The 27180-nt window shown below is 52.7% G+C and overlaps 10 protein-coding genes across 10 annotated transcripts; 4 read left to right on the plus strand and 6 right to left on the minus strand.

Annotated features, from left to right (window-relative positions):
- Positions 1-75: 75 nt before the first annotated feature.
- On the plus strand, positions 76-1021 carry NUU61_004903 (VIT1/CCC1 transporter family protein; the record flags this gene model as incomplete). Its single annotated transcript, XM_056655485.1, has 2 exons — positions 76-419; positions 487-1021. The coding sequence occupies 2 exons, from the start codon at positions 76-78 to the stop codon at positions 1019-1021; spliced, it is 879 nt and encodes a 292-aa protein (XP_056511098.1).
- Positions 1022-4381: 3360 nt separating this feature from the next.
- NUU61_004904 (phosphatase PAP2 family protein) lies at positions 4382-5766 on the plus strand (the record flags this gene model as incomplete). The annotated part of the gene is made up of 2 exons (XM_056655486.1): positions 4382-4803; positions 4878-5766. The coding sequence occupies 2 exons, from the start codon at positions 4382-4384 to the stop codon at positions 5764-5766; spliced, it is 1311 nt and encodes a 436-aa protein (XP_056511099.1).
- A 1238-nt stretch (positions 5767-7004) lies between these two features.
- NUU61_004905 (uncharacterized protein) lies at positions 7005-7223 on the minus strand (the record flags this gene model as incomplete). The annotated part of the gene is made up of 1 exon (XM_056655487.1): positions 7005-7223. One exon carries the CDS (start codon positions 7221-7223, stop codon positions 7005-7007), a length of 219 nt encoding a protein of 72 aa, XP_056511100.1.
- A 517-nt stretch (positions 7224-7740) lies between these two features.
- NUU61_004906 (phospholipid:diacylglycerol acyltransferase) lies at positions 7741-9767 on the minus strand (the record flags this gene model as incomplete). Its single annotated transcript, XM_056655488.1, has 3 exons — positions 7741-7883; positions 7960-9367; positions 9453-9767. The coding sequence occupies 3 exons, from the start codon at positions 9765-9767 to the stop codon at positions 7741-7743; spliced, it is 1866 nt and encodes a 621-aa protein (XP_056511101.1).
- A 306-nt stretch (positions 9768-10073) lies between these two features.
- Positions 10074-10742, plus strand: NUU61_004907 (peptide alpha-N-acetyltransferase MAK3; the record flags this gene model as incomplete). Its single annotated transcript, XM_056655489.1, has 2 exons — positions 10074-10421; positions 10506-10742. 2 exons carry the CDS (start codon positions 10074-10076, stop codon positions 10740-10742), a joined length of 585 nt encoding a protein of 194 aa, XP_056511102.1.
- A 490-nt stretch (positions 10743-11232) lies between these two features.
- Positions 11233-15519, minus strand: NUU61_004908 (uncharacterized protein; the record flags this gene model as incomplete). The annotated part of the gene is made up of 3 exons (XM_056655490.1): positions 11233-13833; positions 14044-14397; positions 14458-15519. The coding sequence occupies 3 exons, from the start codon at positions 15517-15519 to the stop codon at positions 11233-11235; spliced, it is 4017 nt and encodes a 1338-aa protein (XP_056511103.1).
- Positions 15520-15867: 348 nt separating this feature from the next.
- On the plus strand, positions 15868-16877 carry NUU61_004909 (uncharacterized protein; the record flags this gene model as incomplete). The annotated part of the gene is made up of 2 exons (XM_056655491.1): positions 15868-16041; positions 16140-16877. 2 exons carry the CDS (start codon positions 15868-15870, stop codon positions 16875-16877), a joined length of 912 nt encoding a protein of 303 aa, XP_056511104.1.
- Positions 16878-17716: 839 nt separating this feature from the next.
- NUU61_004910 (SEC14 family lipid-binding protein) lies at positions 17717-18920 on the minus strand (the record flags this gene model as incomplete). The annotated part of the gene is made up of 3 exons (XM_056655492.1): positions 17717-18355; positions 18428-18551; positions 18685-18920. 3 exons carry the CDS (start codon positions 18918-18920, stop codon positions 17717-17719), a joined length of 999 nt encoding a protein of 332 aa, XP_056511105.1.
- A 924-nt stretch (positions 18921-19844) lies between these two features.
- Positions 19845-22384, minus strand: NUU61_004911 (Ras GTPase activating protein IRA2; the record flags this gene model as incomplete). Its single annotated transcript, XM_056655493.1, has 4 exons — positions 19845-20005; positions 20063-21905; positions 21984-22117; positions 22171-22384. The coding sequence occupies 4 exons, from the start codon at positions 22382-22384 to the stop codon at positions 19845-19847; spliced, it is 2352 nt and encodes a 783-aa protein (XP_056511106.1).
- A 2311-nt stretch (positions 22385-24695) lies between these two features.
- Positions 24696-26509, minus strand: NUU61_004912 (uncharacterized protein; the record flags this gene model as incomplete). Its single annotated transcript, XM_056655494.1, has 4 exons — positions 24696-25312; positions 25382-25821; positions 25885-26038; positions 26098-26509. The coding sequence occupies 4 exons, from the start codon at positions 26507-26509 to the stop codon at positions 24696-24698; spliced, it is 1623 nt and encodes a 540-aa protein (XP_056511107.1).
- Between the last annotated feature and the right edge of the window lie 671 nt (positions 26510-27180).

Raw genomic sequence — 27180 nt, forward strand, 5'->3', positions numbered from 1 at the left:
GAGAGCTCTCGTTCGGGAATTCAACTGGTTCAGCCCTCACTTGCATATTCTTCTCTTCGCTGTCCAAAAATCACCATGTCTATCACGTCAATCAGCGGACTTTTGTCCAACTACTCGCGCTTGTCGGACTCCAGTCCCTCGGACGAGAAAGATCCCCATCTGCACATGCGACCAGATATCGAAGCTGGCACGACAACCCAGAAGAATGACGAGCGGAAGACGTGGCGCTTCGTCGATGGCCGAACAGTTTCCGACGCTATTATCGGTCTGTCAGACGGCATGACGGTGCCGTTTGCTCTCACGGCCGGGTTGTCTGCCCTGGGCGACACCAAGGTGGTTGTCTTTGGTGGAATGGCCGAGCTCATCGCGGGGGCCATTTCAATGGGACTGGGTGGATACCTGGGTGCAAAGAGCGAAGAGTAAGAAAGAAAGAGAAATAGCACAGCTATCCACAGATATGAGGCAGACCGCTGACTATCCCCCCAGGGAATCCTACAAAGCCACATTAAGGGAAACCCAGGACCAGATGGTGACCGACCCGGCCTCGGTCACAACTACCATCTCCGATATCTTCGAGCCGTACGATCTGCCCTCGGAGCTGGTCAGCCAGCTCACCACCCACCTGTCGTCGTCGCCCATGCTCCCGTCCTTCCTCATGAACTTCCACCACACGCTCCCCGAACCCTCAGACTCGCGCGCCGTCATCTGTGCCTTGACTATTGCACTGGGTTACTTCATCGGCGGATTCGTGCCCCTGGTGCCGTACTTCTTTGTCGGACCGACCGATGCCTTCCTCGCCCTGCGCTGGTCCATCGCCACCATGGTCGTTGCCTTGTTTCTGTTTGGGTATGGCAAGACCTGTTTCGTGAGCGGCTGGACAGGCCGTCGCAATGTCCGCAAGGGCCTTGTTGGCGGTCTGCAGATGGTGCTGGTGGGAGGTGTGGCGGCCGGGTCTGCGATGGGGTTGGTTAAAGGATTCCAGGTGTTGGCGCAGAGATCGGATGACGGGAAACATGAATAATGTCTCTTTTGATGTATTCTATCCCTTTCGGTTCTTCTTTTCTGGCGTGGTTCATGGCGCACTTTTCGACCACGATGATGACATGCACGGGCTGGCGTTGGTGTTTTTCTTTTTTTTTCTGGATCTCGAACATGTCTGGTGCATGGGATCGAGGGCACATGGTCATAAGCATTTCAGGAGGCTTAACTTGTTTCTACAGGGGAATAAATCGGTGTTTGGTCAGTCTGGGAGTCTATAGATCGCATCGCAGCAGATGGCAGTAGGATGGGTATAGATAAGCCGATGCAGTCCTATCCATGGATGGCATGGCATTCTAGCCCTACCTAGGCAATAACCTAGACAGGAAATAGTATAGAGGATACGCTAAACATTAATCTGGTATCTTGGACCGTAAGCACGATCTAAGAATAACACTGGGATAAGATCCCATAGAGAATTGCGTCATTGCCCTCATGGAATAACCCCCCGAGGGGCCACGCAATGCCTGTTTACCCCGGATCTATTTTCAGCACAAAACCGTTGGTAAGATAAGTGTTTTTTTATTTAATTTTCCAGTATTTTGGTCGTTATCTACATACTTAGTTTTGATGCCATTTCTATGAACTTGAATCGAGCGGTGTACATGCTGTCTCTCTCCCTCTCATTCCCTCCCAACCGGCCCACTGCAAGGACTACATAGATGAGTGCGGGGTACACAAACACAAATTACCCCTGCCTCGAGTAGCACAGCTCATCCCAGATATGCTGTGTATGTGTATGCACCGAGGTGTCAAGTTAAAACCTATCGTAATAGACCAGCAATGCTTTCAAACAGGGCCTGTTTTCTTATGATCGACAACCCGCAGCCCGGAGGTCGATCATACAGTACACCCATGGATAATACTGTACCGTGAATATCATCAAGGGCTCCCATTCCAGGACACTAGGCTGTGTCCATGTCCATGCCAAGGGCGGTGCATATATCCGCAAGGAGTAATATAGACAGTAAGGACATTTGGGGGCTGATCTGGTTTCTTTCTTTCTTTTTTCATTTTGTATTTAAAAGTTCATTATTCGTTCATTACACTACCTAAAATGCGCTGTCTAGTCATATATAAGTAAGACTTGATCGTAAGCCGCAGCTCCAACCCATCGTGGGGAGGCACGGGCGTGTCTCCCCACAGTATTGGATGTTTTCTCGTGTGCATTTATGTAGGCTGACCTCATTGGCATGGAGAATGTGGCGCAGACTACAGTCCATTCATCATGATGTGAATTAATAGAATTGGCATATGTAGCTAGTAACTAGCAGTATATAGTGTGGGTGGTATACTTGCCACGTACCAGGCAACCGAGCCGAGATACGAGTACGATAGCTTCCTTGATAGTCACCAGATATCGGAGAATTAAATTCAATTCAACGTATGACATGCTACATGTATACATACTATACATACTGTATCCTGTATCCTGTATATTCTACAAGAGTATTTACTGGCACAGGGGAACCTTTGGCGCCCTGATTGGCCGTGGTCGCGCGACGTGCGATTCTGAAACTCGGGGGGCCGCGGGTACCAGGGTTAGATATTATGAGAAATTAATATCATATCAATATCAATATCAATATCAATATCAATATCAGTATGAACCTGACAGCTTAACAGCAATAGTTTCTCTTTCCCCGTATTTTGTGGGAGTGTCTGATGGAGGCGAATTCGGTAGCTGGTAACAACCCTCTGAGACACTAGATGCGAGAGCCTGCACATCCTCATCTACGCGCCGGGCCCAACGCCAACCAGGCGCAATAGTGTCCAGTAGTGTCGAGTCTGGCAATCCACCTTTCTCGGCAGTAACATAGGCAGTAATGAAGATGGAAATAACTCACCATTTACATACAAGATTAGGTTGATGCGAGAACAGGCAGTAGATGGGGTGGCTCAGCCGTGTCGTCCGGGCTGTGTTTAACCTTGACATGTCCAACGACACGATCGCATCGAGACATGACTAGGTGACTAGGGTTGTTGATTGAACCTGCTTTCTGAATAGAAACCAATCACCAGGACGACGGAGCGCAGATCAGGAGTTGTAGAGAAGCGATGAACTGGAAGCGAAGCGCAGTAAGGAGGAGGGTGAAGGAATAATACAATACACAAAATTGGGCCTGAAGATCGCAGGGTTTTTGAATACCGCGCCTGAACGCTGGGGCCGAAAGGGGGGAGTCGTGCGGGCCAATCGGCCACAGCGTGGAAAATTGGTGTCCCAACCGATACACACGGTGGGTCCTATTTCCCCCTCGACCCTTTTTTCTAATTTTTAATTAGAAGTTATGTTCGTTATGTATGTATGAAGTCGATGCTAAGAAAGGAAGTGTGTCACGCTCAGCCTTGAGAACAATAACTATCCATGGACAGTAAGTAATGCAGGCTGTGTATTGGAATATTATAAACAGGCATGTATGTAAGTATGTAGGAACCGCATACTGCATGACTCTCGACTTTTATGTACTTACATTGTACAATATAGCATAACATAGGAAGGTCCTGAAGTACAGGTTCATTTTCTTCCGCTGAGCTTGGGTCTCGGAACTGCTCGATTTCTCAGTCGGGGTCGCAACGCCGCAATCTCCGAGTTGTGCTTGGGCGTGCATCAAGTCTTGTCCGATCGGGTTCCGTGGTGTTCCGCCGCATCCGCTTGAGCATCATGCAATTTGGGCTGGTCCACTTCGATCTGTATTTTCGAGGAAAGTCCAGGACCAGGACCAGGACCAGAGTCGATAATAAAGAGAAATAGCAAAGGGCTATACCAAAGATAGACGAGGTTTCATCGGCTCTGACAGGAAAAAAGATCATCTCTAACCCAAGTATAAACGAAGCACAGTGGGATCGAGATGACTCCAGCATCACCCCAAACCGGCTTAGTGACGCTATGGACTCGGTAATATTCGTAATCTTACTGTAATACCAATACTCCACGGCCACCACCCCCGAAATCCTTCTTTTCTTCCCCTTCTCTCCCATGTCCTGCCGTGAATTTTTTTTTCTTTTTCTTTTTCTTATTCTCTCTTCATCTTCTCGTTCCTTGGAAGGCTCTTTCGGTCGCGCCCTTGCTGTCCTAACCTTGCATCAGACCGGAACCCTTGCCAACGTGACCTGGATTCCCGCCCCTCGCTATCCTTCCTCTCTCTCCCCTATCGGTTCTTCATGAGATCGGGTCGACCTTGATACTTTCCCCCCTCTCCCCCCTCCTCTCCCTTTCCGTGTGGTGTGAAATTCCTTCCGTCCCATCCCGCGGCATTCCGCTCCCTCCCTCTTTCCGCCCCGCGCCCTCAACAGAGTCGAGTGTGATCCAGAGTCTCCTGGGAGAAGGAGACTCGCCGCGATGATGACCGCCTCCTTTCCGTCATGGAAGGACCGCACACAGAACCAGTTCGGGAAGCTTCAGATCCAGGTGCCATGGCGATCATTCCAGCTTCTTGTGCCTCATCGCATGCGCCGCAAGATCCGGTCCAAGTTGCGGAGTCGATTATCGCCCACCTCGTCCATCTCGACCCTACAGACCTCGTTCTCGCCCGTCGACACCCTCCGATCCTTACAGGCCCACCGATGGACCTTGTATGACTTCCAGTATCTGTTGCTGTTGATCGTCGGCATCTTCTCTTTGACCGTCATTCAATCCCCCGGTCCGCTTGCGAAGACCGCCATTGCTACCATGCTCCTCTTCTCCCTACTCCTGCCTATCACCCGCCAATTCTTTCTGCCCTTTCTGCCGATTGCTGGCTGGTTAATCTTCTTCTACGCGTGCCAGTACGTACTCTTCCCCTATTTGACCTAGTTTTAGGGGAGGCAGTTGTGACTCGTGACCTTACTAACTCAAACAGGTTCGTTCCCAGCGATTGGCGGCCTTCCATCTGGGTGCGGGTGTTGCCGGCTATGGAAAATATCTTGTACGGTGCCAACATTAGCAACATCTTATCCGCTCACCAAAACGTGGCTCTCGATGTGTTGGCATGGATACCATATGGGCTCTGCCATTATGGGGCTCCCTTTGTCGTCTCTCTTATCCTATTCATCTTCGGGCCGCCAGGCACCACCCCGCTCTATGCGCGGTCCCTTGGATATATCAGCATGATGGCCGTCACCATCCAGTTGGCGTTTCCCTGCTCGCCTCCATGGTATGAGAATCTGTACGGCCTCGCCCCGGCCGACTACTCGATGCCCGGAAATCCCGCCGGTCTGGCTCGCATCGACAAGCTGCTTGGAATCGACCTGTACACTTCGGGCTTCCACCAGTCGCCCGTGGTCTTTGGGGCGTTCCCCTCGCTCCATGCCGCCGATTCTACGCTGGCAGCTCTGTTCATGAGCCATGTCTTCCCGCGTCTCAAGTTCCTCTGGGTTACCTACACCCTATGGATGTGGTGGGCCACCATGTATCTTTCTCACCACTATGCCGTGGACCTGGTCTGCGGTGGTCTGCTGGCCACGGTGGCTTTCTACTTTGCCAAGACCCGATTCCTGCCTCGCATGCAACTCGACAAGCACTTCCGCTGGGACTATGACTACGTCGAGATCGGTGACACCTCGCGCGAGTTTGGTTATGACCTCGCCAGTTTGGATGGCGATTTCAACTTGGACAGCGACGAGTGGACCGTGGGCTCTTCCTCCTCCGTATCTTCGGGCTCACTCAGCCCCGTGGATGACCACTACACGTGGGAGAGCGAGACCTTGACCTCGAACCATTCGGGTCACGACCTCGAGGCTGGACGCTAAACAGTCATGCCTGCGACGTACACATACTACAAACCCCCTGTCCATGGTTGCATCTACCAGTTTTTTGTTCTTTCGGGGAACGGCGTTCTTATACTTGACGACATCTTGGGACTTTTATCTGCATCGAGCCATTTTCGACACCTACGGTTTTTTAATCCGCTGTTTGGAAACATCCGGCTCGCGGGCTTTTCCCCTTGCGCCGAAGGCACTTTTTTCCTTTCTGGCTGTACATGCCCCGTCATCCCGCGTTGGGATGACGTCTCCGTCTATAATATTAATACCGGTGGCGGGGGATTGGAACCCGACCTGCCTGGGATCAATTCCCCGCTCTACCGTTGGAATCCTTCGCTTGTACACTTTCGGACGTCTCCGGGCGATCCTTTTTTTTCGACTTTTCGATTCTGACCTATGTCTTTCGCTACGACCTTTTTAACTGGGCGAGCCAGCTTTTGTTTTCTTTCGCTTCCGGCTCGTCCAGCTGCACAAACTTGTTTATTCGTGTCGATCGCTCATCCTTGGCGTTTTGGACTGGAGGTTCACGGGGAACCAAAAAAATTCGGCGCCAAATCGCTTGCACTACACTCGCTGTGCATTTCCAGAGGGGTTTCTCTGGATACCTGGTGTTTTTTATATTCTTCTCGAGACATTTTTTTTTGCATTGGCACATAGAAAGAGAGGAGGGAAGGACGTTGTCGAGCGACTGTCCATCGGGACCGACCTTCGTTTGGTGTCTTTGCCGCTGGCAGGTGAATCGCGGCGTTGGCATTTGAGAGAAATCGTGTGGGCGTGCTGGACTCTGTATTGAGGGGGATCAGCAACAGCTATCACCGGCGGCCGAGGCGAGCGGACCGGTTGGACGGAGAACCGTCTCTCGCCTTGGGCCACTCGCCGGTCTCTTCGCTTCTGGCTATCGGGGACTGAACAGCATCCGACTCTGCCACAGCACCGAACACTTACCTATGGAAATATCTTGGGGGGTGGTTGTGCTTATCGTTACTTCGGGGACGATGCGGTCGATATTGTTAGTATTCTTAGTCCCTAGCATGAATTATGAAGAATTGTACAGTACATCTCCAATTCTCTACTGTGGTATCGAATAATTCCCAAAGATGTACAGTATCCCACGGACAACATGTATGTATGTATAGTGTTCACATGAGACGGTGAGACTGCCCGGCTCGGAACTTGGACGATCCCGAACTCCTCTTTTTCTTTTCTCCGCTCTCCGACAGCGCAGATCAGTCCACAGCCCGTCCGGCCTGCATCCCTGCGCTATTCTGCGCCGTGTCGATCACGCGGGATCGGTTTTTGGGCGGTGCGTGGGTCTTCTGCCCCTGTTTGGGCGGAGTGGCTGTATCCCTGGGCTGTAGCCGTGCCCTCGAGTCATTCGTACTTTCCGTAGCAATGGCACTAGTGCCCATGGCAACACAGATGGCGACGGCGAGATAGAATTTCATGGTGGATAGACGGATGTGGCTATTGAAGGGGTTGAAAGTTTGTTTGAGTTGATTTGGATTGGAAGACTATAGAGCTGCAAGACAACCAGCTTAAATAGTATATTATATCCTCAAATGGGTAGATCAAAGATGAGTAGAGGGCCGAGATCTTTCTATTTTGTACCTAGTTGCTCGTAGAATGGCTATTGTGGTCCTTTTTTTCATTTGTAGGTCTTTGTAAGGCCATAAATTTGGGACCAAAAAGCATTTAGTAGAATCCGCACGTCTCGTTTTGATATTGTGACGAACACCGGATCTACTCAAAAGTGACTTGGGTTACATCAAAAGCAGTGCACAGAGCCACCGAGGGTACCAGCAATAACTCCATCCCTACCAATACTCGTACAAGCGCCCACCCAAAAAGAAACGAAAGAATATACAAAAATCAGACTTACACAGCACCTCGTCTGTCACAGACACAAGGCAATGGGGAGTATCAAGCGGAAAAGGACAAGTCTAGAACACAGCGAGGAAACGTCTATTCTTCAAAGATCTGTACACGGTCCGCATACTCGCGGATGTTGGAGACAAACGTCTCCTCGATCTGGTCGCCTTTGCCACCGGCGACGCGGAGAATGAGGTCGTTGAGCGAGGCGCGGCCGAGGATGTCGACGTGGTCACCTAGCCAAATCAAGTTAATATCAACCAAAAACACATAATTAGAGAAATAAACGGCACTAGCCAGACTGCCACATACCAGTGTTGGGCCCGCCGCGCGGCGAGAACCGGTCCGGCTCGTGCGGCATCTCAAAGACCTTGATCTTGGCGCCCGCCGGGTTGTAGCGCTTGATATGCCAGCCCTTGGCGCACATGTACCCGGTGCTCAGTAGATTCACCGTGCCGTCACCCTCGCCCATGACCACGCCGTGGTCGACGCCGTCATTGTTGGTGACGGTGGTGTCGATGCTGACATTCAGATTGACCAGCGGGTCGAGTTCCTGTTGGTAGAAATAGCTGCGTTCAGTAGGTTTGCCAACCCCATAGAAACAGTAAATCTTCATGTCCGGGGCGAGCGGCAGGCGCGCCTCCAGCGGGTTGAGCCACTTGCGCGGGTCTTTTTCGTTGGCCTCGACCTCGCGTGCCGTATGTGCCACCCCGTGCGAGTAACTGTTCAGCACCTGCGTGCGGTACCAGTCCTCGCTCTGATTCAGCAGGTACTGCAGGCTTTCAGACGTGGTCAAGTTGCGCCGCGTCCACGAGGAGTTGGTCTCGTGGAAGTTCAATAGGTTCCCAAAGGTCATAGACTGGCCCGGCTGGTCGTCCGGTGCCCAGGTGGAATTGCCCCAGACGGCCTCGCCGCCCTTGGGCAGCATGCTAGAAATTCCGGGCATGGCGCGGAAGATCTCAGCGCGCTCCTCTTTAGAGAGGAACTTCTCCAGCCCATAAACGGCAAACGCGTTCAGCTGCGCCGTGTCGCGCATCTCCCCGGACAAGACGGCCGTCAACCCCTTGACGGCGCCGAGCATGCAGCCACTAATATTAACCCATGAGTCGATGTGCCGATTGACCCAGTCCTTCCCGCCGTTACCATGTTCCTCGCTTTCCACCCATTTGAAGAAGTACAGCACAACCTGCGAGCCCATGCTATGCGAAGCCAGCGTGATTTTCTCGCCTTGTACCTGCACCGCAGTCTCAATATAAGACTTAAGACGACTAAAATACTTGTCTCGAATCTCCAGATTGAGATATGACAGCCGCCAGTCGTACGCGGCAGTGAATGCATTAGTTGGATCATAGCCGATCGTCGCCAGATTCTCCAGAATCTTGTTCCAAATCCAGTAACCTGTGATGAAGAAGTCGGTGGCGTCGAAGCCTTGCGCTGCGCGGAGCTTGATCCCTGGCGGATCCAGGCCAGTCTCGCGGTCAAGCATAACATGGTTCTTCCACTCCGCCTTGTCCATCACCAGCGCACGCATCATGCTCCAACTACCCCATAGCCGCCGCCGGAAGTATTGCCGCGAGCTGGCCCCGGTGCCCCAGCTCTCCAGACCGGTAGAAATCACGCCGGGGATCATCACGACGGGGTGTTTGGCCTCAACGCCCTGGGACTGAAGATGGAGTCCAACGGAGAATGAATCGTAGCTGACGGCATCGCGTTCGTGTTGCTGGCGGTCCCCATGGCAAGTCAGTAGACTGGACGGAAAAAGCAGGAAGAAGAGAACAGCAGGTCACACCCGGGAACCAACATACCGAGAACTCCTTCGCATCTCGTACAATGCCTTGCGGAATAGCGTCAATCAACGAGTCGAGGTTCAAGTCCATGAGCGAGTCCAGGCTGATGACCTCCTGCTGGTTGGCGAAAAACAGGGCGATAAAGATGCCAAACAGGCCGCCCAACGCGAAGATCAACCCATTGCGACGTTTGCTCCGGGGCTTGATGACTAGCTGCTTGACTTTCGCGTCACCAAACTCGGCGCGGAGGCGGTCCTCTTCAGTATGCCGAGACGCACGGTTGTGGGACGAGTCGGAAGGCGGGACGTCCTTGGCCGTGCGGCGGCGGAGCATAACGAATGGCCGCCAGGAAGAGAAAGGGGAGAAGGAGGAGGAGTGAGAAAGGACGAGCACTCAGACTTGAAGGTAGTTGAATTGAGGGGATTGAGAGAGAGGGCTCCGAAGGAGGCAAAACCAGGGCACTCACGGGATCGGCATCACATGGCAATCGCTCTCATCGTTCATCAACTTCGGACAAGGTTCTCCCTCACTTCCCCACTGCTTTATTATTTTCTACTGTATGATTACTGGCCACCACGACTGCCAACCGGGGAGATAACCAATTCTATACCTATCTTCTCCTCCCCCCATGGTCCCGGAATGAGCCACGATGCCCCCTCCCTCCGCTACGAGCGGTACGACAGCGCGCGCGAGAACGAGTACGTCGCCGCAATGCGCCAGCTGATCTCCAAGGATCTGTCCGAGCCATACAGCATCTACGTCTACCGCTATTTCCTGTACCAATGGGGCGACCTGTGCTTCCTGGCCATGGACGACCAGGACGAGATGGTCGGCGTGGTGGTGTCGAAGCTGGAGCCGCACCGCTCCGGCCCACTGAGGGGGTATATCGCCATGCTGGCCGTGCGCGAGGAGTACCGGGGCCGCGGGATCGCCACGAAGCTGGTGCGCATGGCTATCGATGCGATGATCGAGCGCGATGCTGACGAGGTATGTGAATGTTTATGGAGGGGTTGGTGGGTGTGGTTCTGGGACATATATTGATTTTTTTGTCTCTTGCTCTTTTGTGACCAGATCGTCCTCGAAACTGAAATCACCAACACTGCCGCCATGAAGCTGTACGAGCGTCTGGGCTTCCTGCGCAGCAAGCGGCTGCATCGATACTACTTGAATGGCAACTCCGCCTACCGGCTCGTGCTCTACCTCAAAGAGGGTGTCGGCTCAATCCGGTCCTCATTCGATCCCTACGGACCTCCTCCGCCTGTATCCACCGGTCCACTTGGTCTTATGCAGGAGAATGGAGGCCGTTGATATAGAGCTATGAGGAGTGGAAGGAAGGGGAAGACCCCTAATCCATCTTTCCCTTGTTGCGCTGAGGACAAAGTTGCTAGGTTGTTAGCGTGATGTGCCATGATAATTTAATGGGAAATGACCAGAACACAAGATAGATTTGCATGGTCTCATTGGAGTTGGCGTCTGCGTGGCATCCATAGATACATGGAGACGAAAATCGACCGAGTTTTGAGACAGCTGGGTACTAGTGCTGCTTCTAAAGTATTATGATCTACTCGGTTTATACTTGTTCCTTACGGGCAAAAATCAGGTCTTATGCAAGTCGAGTGAGATGGTCTATAGATGTCTATATGATCCGATAGTATACAGATGTACAATGATACAGGGGATGGAAGTAGATACAAAACACCACCAGAGATAAACACCAGTCCCGCTCAGAGATGATACCCCATGCAGCACGCTAGAAGACACACAAGCAGAATGGCAGAAACAACAAAACACCAGAAGGCTAGCGGGGAATGATCGGAACCTGGATCGCATTTTGCATCATCCACGGCAACGGCCACGGTTTCCCATGCCACTCGAGGTCCAGGAGAGCGGCAGCTTCCAGCATGATGGGCAGCGAATGCATGGGCTTATACTGCGAAGCGCCGAGCTCGACATCGCGAAGCACCAGATCCGCCGCGAGACGGAGCTGACGGTCTCTATTCTCACCCTGGGGCATGAATCCAGAGGACAGATAAAGAAGGGGCTTGTCACGGAATTCGGCTGGCAGACCCTCGAGAATGGAGTCTTTGATCGTGTAGGTCTCGTGGTGCAGGTCAAGACCGACAATGACTTTCCCAGCACTGAGGCTCCAGATAGTGGAGATGTCGGAGCCCTTCTTCCGGGGGGTGTTGCGGGTTAGAGAGCTTAGGACGGACTGTTTCATTTTATAGCTCACGGCGTTGCCCATGCACGCATACCGCCACAGCACCCGGCAGATGTTGTAGTGGCGGCCCTTATAGGCGACCAAAAACAGTTTCTCCCAGGTCTCGGGGGCGAGGCGGAACAGAGGCCGGTTCATGAATTGGAAGGTGTATTTCAAAGCCGAGAAGATGTCCGCGCGGAAGAGGCGCAAAATATGGGTGAGGGAAGTGCTATCCACGGCAAGACCGTGCTCCATACAGATTCGCATCAGCCGGTCCGTGGCGGAGAAGTCCTTCAACCGAACGGTCACATTGAACATCTGACTGATCAGCGAGGAGCTGAGCCAATTGGCACCCCAGGTGTTGGTCATCAGATGGATGAATGAGTCAATATCCTGGCCGCTTTCCAAATGCACGAGGAGAGAATCGTGAATCGTTTGCTGAAGCACACTCCGGATCGTGTTGATCTCTGAGATGTAGCCATTGCGCGCCATATGTGTGATGAGTTTGGCTTTGTCACTTGGAGTCACTAGAGCCGAGAGTAACGAAAGCCACGTATGAGCGTTTGGACGAAAATGCGCTCGAGACATCGAATACAGGAGCCCACGAAATCCCTTGATATCTTGGCGTCGCGCCGCACAGCGCAGCAAGATATTATAGGTGTCTGTGGTTGCAAGATGTTCTGCCAGTAGAAACACGGTCCGGGCGGCCTGAAGCAGTTCGTGGTCACAGAGAAAGGCCAGCGCGTGGTTCATCGCCGCGGTGGAGAAGTATTTGTGGTTCACGTCCTGTTTAAACAGTGCCACGAGTTGTCGGGCGATATCTTGATGAGTGTGGGGAGTGGTGTGAGTGCGAGAATTGTTGTCATCCGTTCGATCCCGGGCCTTGAGTTGGTATTTCAATTTCCCTGCGCTCACAAGATCCTCGACGTATTCGTTGAATCCCCTCACGCTGGTGAGGGGCGGGCGAGCAGCGAGGACATTTTCTAACCGCATGGGATTCGCCCAGTCGTCAGACCAGTTCCATACTCCACGGATCACCGGCGCTGGGATGTTTCTGCGTGCCATGGCAGTCAACGAGCCATACACAGGCACGGGCGATTTGCCAATCTCGACCAGAGGATCTCCAACGCTTTGAAGATTCTGCGCACGCATGATGCGGTCCGCGACCACCTCCACGACGCGTTCCGAGCCCGACAGAATCACCTTTCGATTCCGACCATCGCCCTGCTGCGCATCGAGGACGTGCACGCGGCAGCCATTATGAATGGGGACTTGCCAGATATTCTCGTTCATAGTCATGTCCGTCACTCCAGCAAGCAAAGCGACGGTTTCTTCTGGGACGTGCATCTCCTTGTACTTGGAGGGCTTTTTGCTTCCGTTGCGAGGATCCTTCTGCACACTCTCCAGTAGAGACTGCATATCCCTCCATGTTTCATTGCAATTTTGCTTCGACCGTCCTGGACCCCTTTGCGTTTGAAATTCTCGCTTTGCTTGAAACTCTCGATACCGGAGCTTCTTCCGATCCGGAACGGACATCTTTTGGACTGAATTTTTTCGAGAGGGACTCTCATGTTCTGTGTCTTCGGGCCGTCTATTTTCTCTGCGTGCGGTTCTCCTCCTCTCTACCACCGACAATGGATCATCGACAGAAGAGCCCTCCGACTGATTGTGCCCAGTAACAGACGAATCCCCAGCATCGTAGCCCGACGTCTCGATACCCCCCTCGTTGATATCCCCCTCAAATTGAAAACCAACTTTAGCTTCTCGTGGTGAATGTAACTGCGTGATGCTGGGGGAGTGACCCGTAGCACCAGAGGACATCCATCGGTTCGACGAGCGGAACGGCAACGAAGCACAGGGGCGCGCTGCGGCAGGGAAAGGAAGATCAGGGGTCTGACACGTCCCCGAGGGAGCTGTGGTAGACTTCAATGAAGTGATCTGTCGGCGTTGCCGCAGAGCCGGCGCGGCCCAGCGCGGGTAGAGGAACAGTAGAGGTTCATCGGGGCCAGCCGCGACGGTGTCCAGGACGGCAGACAAACGCCTTCTTAGACACGGGCGGCCACACGAGAACATAGAGGATGATGCTGCAACAGCATCCGAGGCATGGATGAGAACGGGAGAAGGGGGAAGAAGCGGTGATGAGGGTGAGAGAGGATGGTATTTTTTTTCGTTGTCGGAGTTGGGGAGGGTTTTTGCACGCTGCGCCGGAACGGCAGGCGGTGGGTCCCTGGGAGCTTCACGGGTTGGATGGAAACGAGGTATACACAATTACACAAGTGAAAAAGATTCAAAAAAAAGAATGGCATTGTAGAAATGATACAAGGAAAAATTGCAGTGACTCGGCTGCGACTAAACTATTATATACAATACATCGGAAAGACATTAATAAATGTGGCCTTCGCGACCAACCTCCGCCGCCTGGGGAATTCCCTTGATCCCTTTCCATTTCTGCATCGACGGTTGCTCAGGGGTGCTACCCGGTCGCCGCGATAGTAATGCATCATGCTGGGACACAGGGGTCAGATCGAGCAGTGCTGTGACCGATTCTCCGTGGGAATCACTGAAGACATCCGGCCCGGTGACATGGCGCCGGGCCGTTTCGACGGCACGGACAAGATTATCTTTCTTGCGCTGCATGGCGTCGGCATTCTTGCCATCTGATTCCGATGCAACTTCTGAGAGCTCATGGATAACTCCAACAAGATAGGTCACAAACTGCCAGCGAGATGCCTGGAAAAGAAACATGGACATGACGTCGGGGATCTAGCACCACAAGCCCAGTTAGTAAAACAAAAAATCAACCAAGAGAGCTAGTTGGCTTACCCTCTCGTCCAGATAGTAAAGCTCGTCACCTCCTTCACGGACAAATTTCCTCAGGGCATCAATCTTCTCGCGATCAATCGAGGTATGCTTCAAGGCAAACATCAAAGCCGGGATATCGCCGATTTCCTCGAGCGGCGCCTCCTCATCGACCTTTTGACTCATGCGATTCAAAAACCCAGATTCGACGCGCGACAAACCCACAGTGCTCTGCTCGCGACTGCGCACGCGCGAAGAATGGATAGTAAAGTAGTCCTTAGTTAGCATATGCGCCTTCTCAAAGCCAGAGCGGCCACGAAGCCGCCGTTCAGGAGCTTTTGTCCGAAGTCGCACCCAGCGTCTGCGACGCACAAACGAATGGAACCACGGATGCGTGCCGTGCCATTCCGACGAGGCAAACGAGAAAGAGTATTGCCAGCCCTGCTCGTCGACGTCACCGGACATGTCCACATACCAGGTGCGCCAGGCCCACTCCCAGCTGGGGTCCGGCACCTGGGCGTTGGTGATATTGACGGGGCTCGCGCGTTTGTCCTGGGTCATCCAGGCGCTCGGGTCGAAGTTGAGTAGCGAGCCGTGCGAGTACAGCGGGACGCCGAAGAAAAACCAGCCACGCTGGTTCTCGTAGAGGATGTCCAGCTCCGTGAGCAGGGTGGTGTCGTCGGAGCCATTGGCCGGGCGCTTTGGGTTGGTCGACCGAGCCGCGGTGTTGCCGTTGTCACTGGCGACGCGAGACAAGCTGGGGTCTGTCGCACCTGTGTCTCTATCTCTTTCCTCGATTCCTTGTTGTGTGGATCGTCCGTCGGAGCTTGTGGCGGATATCGACCCCCGCACGCGCGATGAATCTCTGCTCAGCGAGGTGCTGGGGTCGGCCGGCACGCCGAGTCGGTCGGGCTGCCATTTGGCGTATTTGCGTTTTGCCAGCTGACTCTGCACTGAGGCGCGGCTCAGGTGTTTGGAAAGACTTCCTTGCCGATCGATAGTAGAGACCCGTCGGAATGGCTCCTCGGCGGGCTGTTGTGAGGGAACGGTGTTGTCCACGAGGGAGATACTGGCAGGAGAATCCATGGTCGTTCTGGAAGCATGTAAGGGGTGAGAGGAGGTAGTTTAAACCGGCCGTTCTTTGACGGCTGCTCAGGGCGTAGGTAATCAATGAGAGCGTGGAGTCACTGGCATTATCTCGAGGGGAATCGCATCCTCGCACAGTAGATGAGGTAGTGCAGGAGACTGAGTCGAGGGAGAAGAAAGTAATGAAAAAAAGAGAGGGTATGTGATACTTGCAAGGAGGGAGAAATCTCGGAAGCCAAAATGTAACCCGGCGATGACATCGTTTGCGGGGGTGCCGCCAAGGCCTTCAGAACCTCACCGTCGACGCGTCAAAATCCCACAACAATCTTTCTCCTCCCCACCACCGCCATGGCCGCGCACTACCGCAAGATTGAGCTGCAGTCGCCAGCTGACCTCACCTATCTCTACGCCAACACATTGGCTCGTTCGCGCAGCAAACTCGACCTGCACCTGCCCCCTTCCGCGACGGACAATGAGACGCCGGACCCAATGCGCGAGCGCGTGCGGGAGCTAGTGGACGAGGTATGTTTTATACGAGCAGGGCTTCCGAAATGGAAGATTCCCAACCAAGAGGAGGCAAAAAAGAAAAAATGAAGCTAACAGCAGTCCCACCACAACAGTACATAAACCAAACCTTCACAACCGCCTCCTCCTCAATCAGCATCAACGGCATCGACTCCTCGTCCCCGCAATTCCAGTTTCCAGCCTCCTTCACCGCACCCGAGACAGTCGAGTACGAAGCATACGACACGGAGCTCGCCTCGCGCGTAACAGCGCTCTACGCGCAACTGGAGTCGCTGACCACAACAGTCGCGCAACTACGACGAGACGCGCCACATCGCGCAGCAAAAGAGCACGCGGCACAACTGAACCAGCTGATTAACGAGGAAAATGACGAACAAGAACAAGAGAACGAGGCCGAGCAAGACGCCGACGATGATCACGACCTAAACAACAATGCCAACGAAGCCATGGATGAATCCGAGGACGGAGCTCGCGCGGAGCAGACCGCTCAAAGAAACACCGAAAACACCGACACAGAGAACATGGATGTCGACGAGGGAACACAGCATCAGTCCGAGTCAGCGGCGAAACAGCCCAAACACGCCCCGTCCCGTCGACGCCGCAACCGGCCCGACCCTGCGTGGACGCTGCAAGTGCCGCTCGGCACGGAGCAGGAGACGGAGCGCTGGCGCAGCGGCGATATGGCAGATGCGTACGAAAGTGCGTTGCGGACGTTGCTGCGGCTTCAGGGCGAGGACGATGCTGAGGCCGGCGCCGATGGCTATGCCTTGGCGACGACGGTGGGCAAGGCCGAGCGGGCAGGGCGTGCTGCGGAAGTGGTAGAGAATATGTGATAGTTGGGCTGGGCTGCATTCTTGCCTCTTTCCTTTCATTTTCATTTTGTTTTCTGTTTCTCTTTGGATTTACTGTGGGAGGCGTTTTCGGTGCCCAGGGCTTGCTCGGGTGATCATGATACCATCGTTTTTTTTTGTTTCTTTGTCGGGTCCTTTACGGGCATCTCAGACCACAAGCTGTCATGCTGATTGGAACACCATAATATTTACGATTGGCTACATTGCAAATGCACACAGAGCGACAGAGCGGACTCGATTTGCCCGCGAACAGAACTTAGTGCAACTGTCGAGCTATCGAGATCTGCCCAGTGTATACAACTCCATCTTCTATCGTCAACCACACCCCAAGCTCACTGCTTTTTGCCTTAAATTCTATTCTGTCCTGTTTCTTCTATATCGAGAACGGCACTCGCCGCGTAGGTTCCAACAGGCCAGCGCACGAACAGAAAAGCATGCACTTCATGATATCTAGATCCGAACACAAACACAACAATCAAAAAAGCCAGTGAAAGGGGGGCAAGGAGTCCACAGCTGTGGATAGGAGGGTCGGCGAGGACGTGTTGAAACTCCCAGAGAGCGGTTCTGGTCTGCCAAGGGGAAGAAGAAATGGGAGGCCAAGATGGGGGATAGGGTTCATTCATTGCTGAAGGAACGAGTAGACCAAGAGGGGGTGTATTTTTCAAGTCAACGAGATCGTGCACTGATAAGGATCCCCCAGAACTCCTTATCCGGTTTTCTGTGTCTCCATATGCAAGGGGGATTGTGTGAGATTGGCGAGAGGATGTGCCAGAATTGAAGAGAAAAAAAGGGAAATGAGACGAAAGGGCTCAAGAATGTCTTTATGCGGTGGTCTCGGCACCATCTTGGCCCTCGGTATCCTTCTTCTCGTAACCAGGATCCTCGTTCTGGACCGTGTTGTCGGCCTCCTTGTCTTCCTTGGGGGCGGCCCACTTGGGGGGACGCGCCCACTCGGGCTCCAGCCAGGGGCCCATGTCGGAGAACTCACAGCCACCTTCGCAGTTGCAGCTGCCACCGAACTCGGCGGGGAGGTTCTCAGCGGGGACCTGAGACAACAGCTCCTTCTGGTATCCGCTGCCGAGGACGTGGATCTTGTTGACAGTAACAGGGTCCAGGAAACCCTTGACGACGCTGAACACGCTGCTGAAGCCCCAGGGCGCGTTGATGAGGTACAGCTTGCCCAGACGCTCCGGGTAGTAGTTCTGCGAGATGTCGGAGGCCTGCTTGACGTAGCCATACACGGAGGGAACGCTGGTGATGCCGACACCCTTCAGGTCCATAATCGAGCAGCACGTCTCCAGCAGCTTACCGGCCTTGCGCGAGCACGCGGGCAACCGAGGGTCCGACAGCTTCTCATACTCGGTCACGAGGTTCTGCAGCATCCGCTCACCGGTGGTGATCTTGTACATGGCGTTGAGGTCGATCTTACCCATCTTCTCAATGTAGACGGGGCGTCCATCCTGTTGCGGATTTACGCCGTGATTAGTTTCTCTCCAAGCAAAATACTCTCGTCACACGCCTCCATTACTCACCTTGTCGGTCTTGTGATAGTACTGCGGGTAATATTGGAAGACTTGTTCCTTCTCTTTGTAGTCGAAGGTACGGGCCAAGTCGTTCGTGCCAAACTCCTTGCGCCACTTCTCTGTCGTCGTGAACCTATACAGAAGCAAACAAGAAGGGAATGTTAGACCAGATAGATGATCAATGAAAATGTGTAAACACGAAAGTAAAATCCTCCCCGTGGGGCAAATTGTGCCTCCAAAGGCAAAATACGCATTGGGAGACGCACATAGTCTTGGCCGCCTCGACATCGAACTTGCGAGCCCGCAGGAACCGCAGCAGAGTCAGAGTGTCCAATCGGTCGGTGTAACCGAGCTGCTCCAGCTCGGCGCGGAACTGGTGCACCTTCGCATCCTGCTCCGGTGTCGTGTGGCCCGGGTGGCCAGGCTGCGACTCGGGGGCGGTGGTGGGGAAGTCGTACTGATCGTACTTGGAGTCGGTGGACAACTGCTGCTCGGTCGCCATGATGAAAGGATGCGAAGTCGAGGTTCGGGGAAAGAGAGGGTGGGAAATCTTGCAGGTTGGCAGTTGGGTGAAGAAGGGGAAGGCGGAGGGGAACGAAAGTTGTGGCCACTGCGCAGTCAAAATACTCGGCCGCAAATTATTAATGGGATTTTAAAGGTGAAACAGCCCAGCACTTGAATGATAACAATAACACTCGAGGGCAGATTTATTCTTGCAATTAGGCCAAATTCAGGCCCCCGAAAAGTTCGACAGGCTAAGCGAAGGGTGGCTGTACTGAGACAGGTGCCGCCTCTACTCCTGATCCATCCCAGTAGAGGCCAAGGCAGACGGGTATTCAATTCAACCGCACACAAGCACGCATTATGATACACAGCGCATGGAGGCCTCGAAAGGCTCGTGGAAAAACAAGTGCCAGAGATAGGATTACAGGACGCAGGGTCCAAAACACATGAAGAAAAAAAAAACCAGAAAAAAGCAATGCGCTGGGTATAAGCCTTGCAAAAGAAACCACAACAAAACAAAAGAAACATCCAAAATCAAAAAATCAAAAAATATAAAAAAAATATAAAAAAAAAATATAAAAAAAAATATAAAAAAAACCAGGGATCATTCGGCACTCCCGATCCAGCGGGAGAGGCTCTAACTCATCCTCCAGAGGGTATGTTCATGGGTCAGCAACATTCACACAGCGCACATCGCCCGTCCGTAGCAAATAGATAGATCAAATGATCGAAGCCATTGCGTACGATGTGGCTCGTGGCTTCGGGGATGGCAAGGTAATATGGCAGATATATCGGTGCACATATGGTCATCAAAAGACTACGCGCCTCATCGAATGCCAAACATGGCGGATAGAAAGGCGTGAGCAGGACCACTTCGGCTGGGTCTCGCATCATCATCAAGGGGTTGAAGAGCAATCCACCTTTACCAGCCCTTCTTTCGTGCAAATCGTTTGTTCAGGAGCGCCAGCACCTTGGTGACATTGAACTGGACATACTCCAGGTCCAGGTCTTCGAGGTTATCCTTCTGCATCTCCAGGAGATCATCGAGCTTGAGATCGAGTTCCAACAATCCACGAGCGCGTCCTATGAGAAAAAGGCGTTAGTGATGTGTGTTTACGCTGATTCCATCGTGACACTCACCCTTGTAATGGAGACTGATGACGAAAGTCCCCGGCAACGGGCTCTTGAACATGAAGTAGATGTTGGCCCGTCGGTTCTCGGGCACGTTGCTGCGTCGAATGACGCCTTCCTTCTCCAATTGTTGATGGGTGAACTTGTACGGGCCAAGTTCCTGGTGCTTTTGCTGCTTCCGCGACTTGCCCTCGGATTGACTGCGAACATTGTGAAGATAGGATTTGTAGGTTTCCAGCTGGCCCACCAGATAGGCGTTATGATCACGGATGGTGGAAAAGACCTCCTCCAACTTCCGCGTTTCATCCAACACCTTCTCCTTCAGCGAGCCGAGGTGCACCAACTCTTGCTCCACTTCGTCCCGAAGGAGGCTAAATTCGTCGGAGCGGTCAATCACCCCCAGGTCCTGCAGTTGACTCAGCAGTTCCATCGTCCGGATGCCCTTCCGCACCATGACAGCATCATTCTTCAGAGTGGCGGCAGCTTCGGCGATGCGATCCAGTCGCAGTGGCCGACGAGCGACCGAGGAGTTGGGGGGCAGAGACCGGAGAATCTGGACGAAAGTCGACTTGGCCTCCATGAAGAACACCTCCTCCTGGGTGATGTCCAGCGCGGCCGTCAAGTCATCCAGGGCTGTCTCCCATCGGCTGAACAGGGGCACCGTGATGGTCCGATTCTCTTTCCGAGGCACCTGTGGCGGGGCGCTGCCCAGTTCCTGCAGCAGCATAGAGAGGTGCGAGTACTGATCCTGGGCCAGCGCCGCGGAGTGCTTCTCGAGAAGGGAGTGCGTGGCGTACATCTCATTGAGGGTGATTTGCAGCTCAAGGTCGCGCTTCGACAGAGCCACGTAGTTGTCCATTTCCAGACTCTCATAGAAATCCTGCACTTCGCACAGGTCGAGCAGGAACTTGTTGACCCGCCCTTTGTTCTGCTGTATAAATGGCTGCAGGCTCTCCATGTAAGGCTCCTTGGCGTAGGAGGGCTTGTTGGCCAGGTTCTGCAGCATCTTCGCAATGAGCGTCAGAGTCCGGCGGGGCTTGTCGGTTGGTGTGGCATCGATCAGCATGTAGGATCGCGGGGTGACAATGGCAGGGTTGATGAAGCGCAGGAAAAAGAACCCGCCGATCAGGGTACAGATGGTCTGGTCCTGGGCGTCCGGGTACTTGCGACGCGACAGACTGCGAATCTGCTTGCAGATCCATCGGATACCGTACGGAGCCTCATCCACCGAATCGATGATGGTGGTGATGAATCCATTCGCAATGTCCGTCAGCATTTTGAGGCGCGGAGCGATAATGGCCTGCACCTGCGCATTGTCGGCGGCATCTTCGGCCGTCACCGACCGGGCCAAATAATCCGGCAGCGAGCCAGTTTCCTCCTCGATCTGCTTCACCATGCTCTCATAAACCTTCAGGGGGTTGATCTCGAGATCAACGTCCCGCAATTCAATCAAAGAGTTGATGCGATCGGCCAAGACCTGTTTCAAGTAACTCTGGCCGGGACCACGGCGCGTGTAGGTGGTCATCATTCGAGAGACGGGGGTGTTTTGGCGCAGCAGGGACGAGTATTCGGGGGTATTATCGAACTGGTAGGTGAGGACGGACTGGAACATGGTGAGCAGGAGATGCTCTTCGCGACTTTCGTACTGGTTTCCGTAGATGGTGAACATGACGGTCTGCAGGAGCGAATCGATCTCGGCCATAGACACCAGTCGGCAGAGATGAGCGATGTGGCGAGGTTCCGACTGCAGCAAGAACAGAAGGTTGCCGTATTTCTGGGTTCGCTCGTCATTGGGGAAGAACCCCTCCTGGGGGTCCGCTGTGTCGTCGAGATGGCTGGCCACCTCATTTTGCTAGAGAAAACATGTGAGTTGGATGAAGTGGGGGAGTTGTGGAATCAAGAAAAAGGGAGAGAAAAAAGAGTTCCTTACTTCTTCCAAGGCCATGCGGTTCTGGATAAGCAATGCTATCCGCGAGTCGAGGTATCGCACATCTTTCTCCAGAACGAAATTCTTCTTGGATTGCGAAGAGATCTTCGACTTCAATTCCCGCAGGTGTTTTTGCGCTGGCGGAGGAGTCAGTAGGAGTGACACGAGCGGGAGATACATCCGCACGTACCGCGAGCCAAGTCATCTGAAATCTCCAAATCCCTGTCCTTTGCGGACATGGACAGGTAGAGCGCAGTGACCGACATGCGCTTCGACTGGCGAAGCGACCGAGTATCGTGGGACGACATGGTGTTCTGACGTGCGATGGGCTGAAACGAGGACGAGGAAGACGAAGATGCTCTGGATGCTCTGGATGCAGGTTGGAGCATCGTCGCAACGGACATTGTGTGGGACGCTAATCACGTCAAGGCAAATTATGCCGAGCGCACCGAGGACTCGATGGCGACTAGTCGCGAAAAGAGAATGTGACGGGAATTTTCACAGGAATTCCCGAGAACCCCTGACCGGCGTAGCTTATCGATGGGGAGATAGAGTATTCGAGGGAAGAGGATGCAATTCGGTGGAATGGAGAGAGAGAGAGAGAGAGAGAGAGCGCAAGAACAGAAGAAGACAAATAAGAAAAAGGAATCGAAAGATACAAGTAGACGAGTAGAGTAGAAGAATAAGAGTAAGAGTGAAGGATCGAGGAGGGGGGCAGACTATTAATTGTGTTAGGGCGGAGCATGCAAGGGAGGCAGATTATTTCTCTCTCTCTCTCTCTCTCTCTTCTGCATTATCTTTCTCTTTCTCTATTCTTTATCTTTCTATCTCTCGATGTGTTCCCTCTTCTTTTCTTTTTCTTATTCCATTTCTTCTCTATCCAGGTGCCTGGCTACCCCTGGGATTTGCCACTGTATCTCCCGGATTTCCCAAGGTTCCCTTGTTCACGGTCCCTAGGAAACTAAAGTGGGGAGGACTCGGACTTGGAGATTTTTTTTTTCTCAATTTCTTTTGTTTTTTTCTTTTCTTTCTTGACGTCAGAACGGCGTGTGACACGTACATACCAACCCTCCCTAAAAAGAGTATGTCTTGGTCTCTCTGCAGGGGCATCGGTACTGCATCCGAAGTACACAGGGTTGCCTTGTGGTCCACGAGACGTCCATGTGCCCATCTCAGGGATATATCAGGGATATGGACTCTCCTCACAGAGAGGTGTCAGGTTGATTCGGGGATTCTGCGGGAAACCATCCATGGATGTTTGCTTATCACCTTGTCCCCTCCCCGAATCTCAGCCCTGACCTCATTCCTTTGTGTCTGTCCAGGTGGGTTGCAGTCAATGACATCCACTATCAGAATGTCTCAGACGTGACCTTCCCGACATCTGCAGCATGGGATCGACTCGGAAGATCCCAGAAGTCAAAGGAAATGAAGACGACTCATGATATTCATGATATTCACGATATTCACAAAGTATATCTCTCTCAACAGAGTTCTCTCAAAGTTTGCCTCGATGCGGGGGAAATAATACCCAGGGCAAACTGGTCTCTCTTTGCTTTTTCTTCTTGTTTTTGTCTTGGTTTATGCCCGCAACCTTCTCCATTTCCCTGGTCAGTGCTCACTCAACTCAGGGGTAAAGGCGCACCAGAGTGGAGCCGGTGGGACTCGGGATGGAGACTCGAGAGAGTTCCCTCCACAGGAAATGAGGGAACGCTTAATGCACAGGGACACTTGCATGTCCCTCTGTTAGTGTTCAAACCCCTGATCGCCCCTATGCTGTGCACCCATCAAACCCATGCGGTGGACCCCCCATGCACATTCTCGGGCGTGGCGCAGGATGCAACATCGAGATACCCTTCACGTAAAATAATCATAATAAATTATATTGTTATTACTATTATAAATCAATCAAAAGCCATGATCATCCCACACGGGCCATATGCAACCATAATTCATGAAACGCGCCAAGTGCCGTCGCAGATCAGTTGCACGTCTGTTTTTTTTGCCCCTGTCCCGCGGGGGATTCCCGTATGTACCTGGATGTACGCTTACTAGTCTAAGAGTCTGAGGGATATTCCTCCCGTCGGGTGCCTACAGAAGTGCCACATAGAGAAAAAAAAAAAAAGAGGATCGCCCCTGCCCCCCCAACCCGGTGTTGGTCCGAGCGAGATCGGCTGTGGCCTCTACCTCTTTTGGGTCCTGCAGGTCGAGCAGATCCCGTCGAAGTGGATTTGCCTTTTGAATCAACCTTTGAGATGGTCCATGCGGGAGTCATAATGTCGATTGACATCGCTGGTGGGTTTATAGTACTTTGATACTTCACTGGCTAGCCCTATACCAAGACGAGGATGTCAAGGATATACGGGTGTACTACAATCCACCGACATAGAAGAAGCGTCAACATTATCAGATAATGGCCATAGCTAGTCGTGCTAAAAACCTAACCGAGGGTGTCCACCATGGCATCGCCCAGGTCGATCTCAATTCTTCTCCACACCTGTGCAACCGTTCATAGATCGACATGGCCCTCGCATCCAGTAAATACCTCATGATTTACTACCCGAGTCAGTACAGTGTACTAGGATTAATCACCAAAAATTAGAATAGTTAGTCTACACTCGAGCTGATCGTACAGTATATGCATTCATGAGTCATGCCAATACCATATCATAGATTCACTTGTCTGCTCGCTTCAGCAAACACATCCATCTGCATACATCACAACGTATACTTGAAAAGAGGCGACTCATCCCCCATCTCCAACAACTGCTCATCACTATACCTCTCCCGAACATCAACCTCACTCAACGCATCCTTGCGCCGATTCGCCCACATAAACGAAACCTCCAGCACAACAGCCGCCAGCAGCGCCGAGCCCCCAAAGGCCAGAGACAAGCCGAAGCCCGTCGGATAGGTCGGGTCCTCACGATCAAGGTACATATAGCTCCCGATGATGCCGCCGATATTGCCCACGCAGATATTGAACGCGCTGCCGATGGCGCGCCGGCTCGACGGCGCCAGGTTGTTCATAGTCCATGACGTTGTGGCCGGGTGTGTCGGGTAGATGCCCATGCAGGTGAGGATGATGGCGAAGAAGCCCGGTCCGAGGTTCGCTTCTAGCTCGCCGTGTAGTCCGATGATGATTGCGTAGCCGATCACGACGAGGAGCAGCGGGGCTACTACAAATGGCATGCGCCAGTAGAACCGGTCTGAGAGTTTTGAGAAGAAGATGGCCGAGATGGCGCCCGCTACGTAGGGCGGGACTGTCATTAGCTGGGCGTTTGTGTTTTGGAAGCCCATGCCTCGGGTGATTGTCGGAAGAGTGAATTTGGTTCCTAGAAAATTAGAAAATTAGCATGGAGAAAGACAAAGAGAAAAGAAGGGATTTGGGAAGGGGGGACTACCATAAGAACAGGCAGACTGGCACAGCAGAATATAAGCCAGCAAATACATCCTCCAGTTCAACATCACAGCCCGAACATCCTTCCACGAAGTCTTCTTCTTCTCATCCTTGAACGCACCTCCCTCCTTGATAACATGCTGCAGTTCCAAGTAGCGGATCTCCTCTGGATCCAACCACTTCCCAGAGAACCGGGGCGCATCGATCAAAAGGAAGAAACATAGCACGCCTAGGACAACCGTGGCCAGACCCTCGAGCAAGAAAATCCACCGCCAGCCGTGGTAGCCGCCGATGCCATCCATCTTGGCGATTCCAGCAGCTAGCAGGCCAGAGAATGCTCCCGACAGGGCGCTGGCGCAGTAGAAGACAGCTATGCGGGTGGCCAGGTCTCGGGGCATATACCAAAAGGAGCACAAAAACACGGCACCTGGGAAGAAGCCAGCCCTATATTTCATGGATTAGTATGAGAATAACTTGTTCAAAGGAGTAGAGAGTGAATGGACGCACTCAAAGATTCCCAGCAAAATGCGCACGGCCAGTAGTCCGCCGAAGTTCTGTACTACTCCCGTCAGGGTCATGATGATTCCCCAGCAGATAACAAGAATTCCCAGGTAGACCGACGGCCGGGCGAAGTTCTTGAGCAGCATGTTACTCGGCACCTCTGGTTTGACCGAGTTAGTTGGATGCATCAAAGCAAGTTGAAGCACGCAAGGAACCCACCGAGCAGGACATATGGAATGAAGAAAAGACTCAGTGCGATGTTGTATTGGATTCCACTTAGACCCAAATCATCTGTGAGTCCCGCGATCTTTGCATTCCCGATATTGGCTCGGTCTAGGTGAGAGACGAGGTATAGAATGGATAACATGGGGACAAGTCGTATATCAACCTGAAGGAATGTAAGTTTCTTTCTTGCTCTTCCAACATCAATGCTGAGACCGAGAGTATCTGCTTGTTCCCTTACCTTCCGCAATACCTTCTTCCTTCTCTCCGCCGAGAACTCGCGATAGAAGTTTGCATCATCGGCCGCCAGCCCAAGCACCTGGAAATCATCGATGATAGTCACATTGTTGCAGTCCTCCACATGGTCCGACTTGGTATACTTGTCATCGGCTGGCGGAAGCTGAGACATGATTGGCGAACTGCACACTAGTTTGCAAGTTTGTCTCCTGTGCAGAGCAGAGCAGAGTCGAGAAAAGGAACACGAAAACGACGAAGAAGCAAAGTTGCATGTGCAGGGTGCGTCAGATCATGTCTATATAGTGAACCCTCGCGCAATGCGGAGAAGAGCCCCAACCGAGCAGACATTCGGAAAAAGAGGGCCCTGAGCGACAAGCTCGGCTGTCTACCAGGTTAGCCACAGGTTAATTACAGGCTAGCTCATGGAGAAGATGCTTCTCATTCGATGTCGGTGGTGGAGGGCCAAGACTTTCTCGCAGCCATGAGGTCTTCTTTCCCCGCGATTCGGAGAATGGAGAGAGCGAGAGAGGCGGGGGAGAGCTGATCTGGGGTTACGAGCATGGCACGGCTTCTTTCCTAATTATAAATGCTGGGACTGATTCTTGGCGTTGACGGTTTGCTTCTTGTGTTTTTATAGGAAATCAGTTTAGATATCCGACCCGCCACTTATCCGTATGTCTTTTTTTGTTCTCCGCTTGATATCCGCTCTCTCTCTCTCTCTCTCTCTCTCTCTCTCTCTCTTACGACGTTGCAAGATCATAACTGCCCGCCCGCACTTCGGCTTATGGGGTTATACACTTGGAAATGAAGCTAAGAGTTAGTGATAACTCCCTTATTTGTCTC

This window comes from Penicillium alfredii (genome assembly GCF_028826965.1).
Source record: "Penicillium alfredii strain IBT 34128 chromosome Unknown utg000007l_segment0_segment0, whole genome shotgun sequence".
NCBI classification, from domain to species: domain Eukaryota; kingdom Fungi; phylum Ascomycota; class Eurotiomycetes; order Eurotiales; family Aspergillaceae; genus Penicillium; species Penicillium alfredii.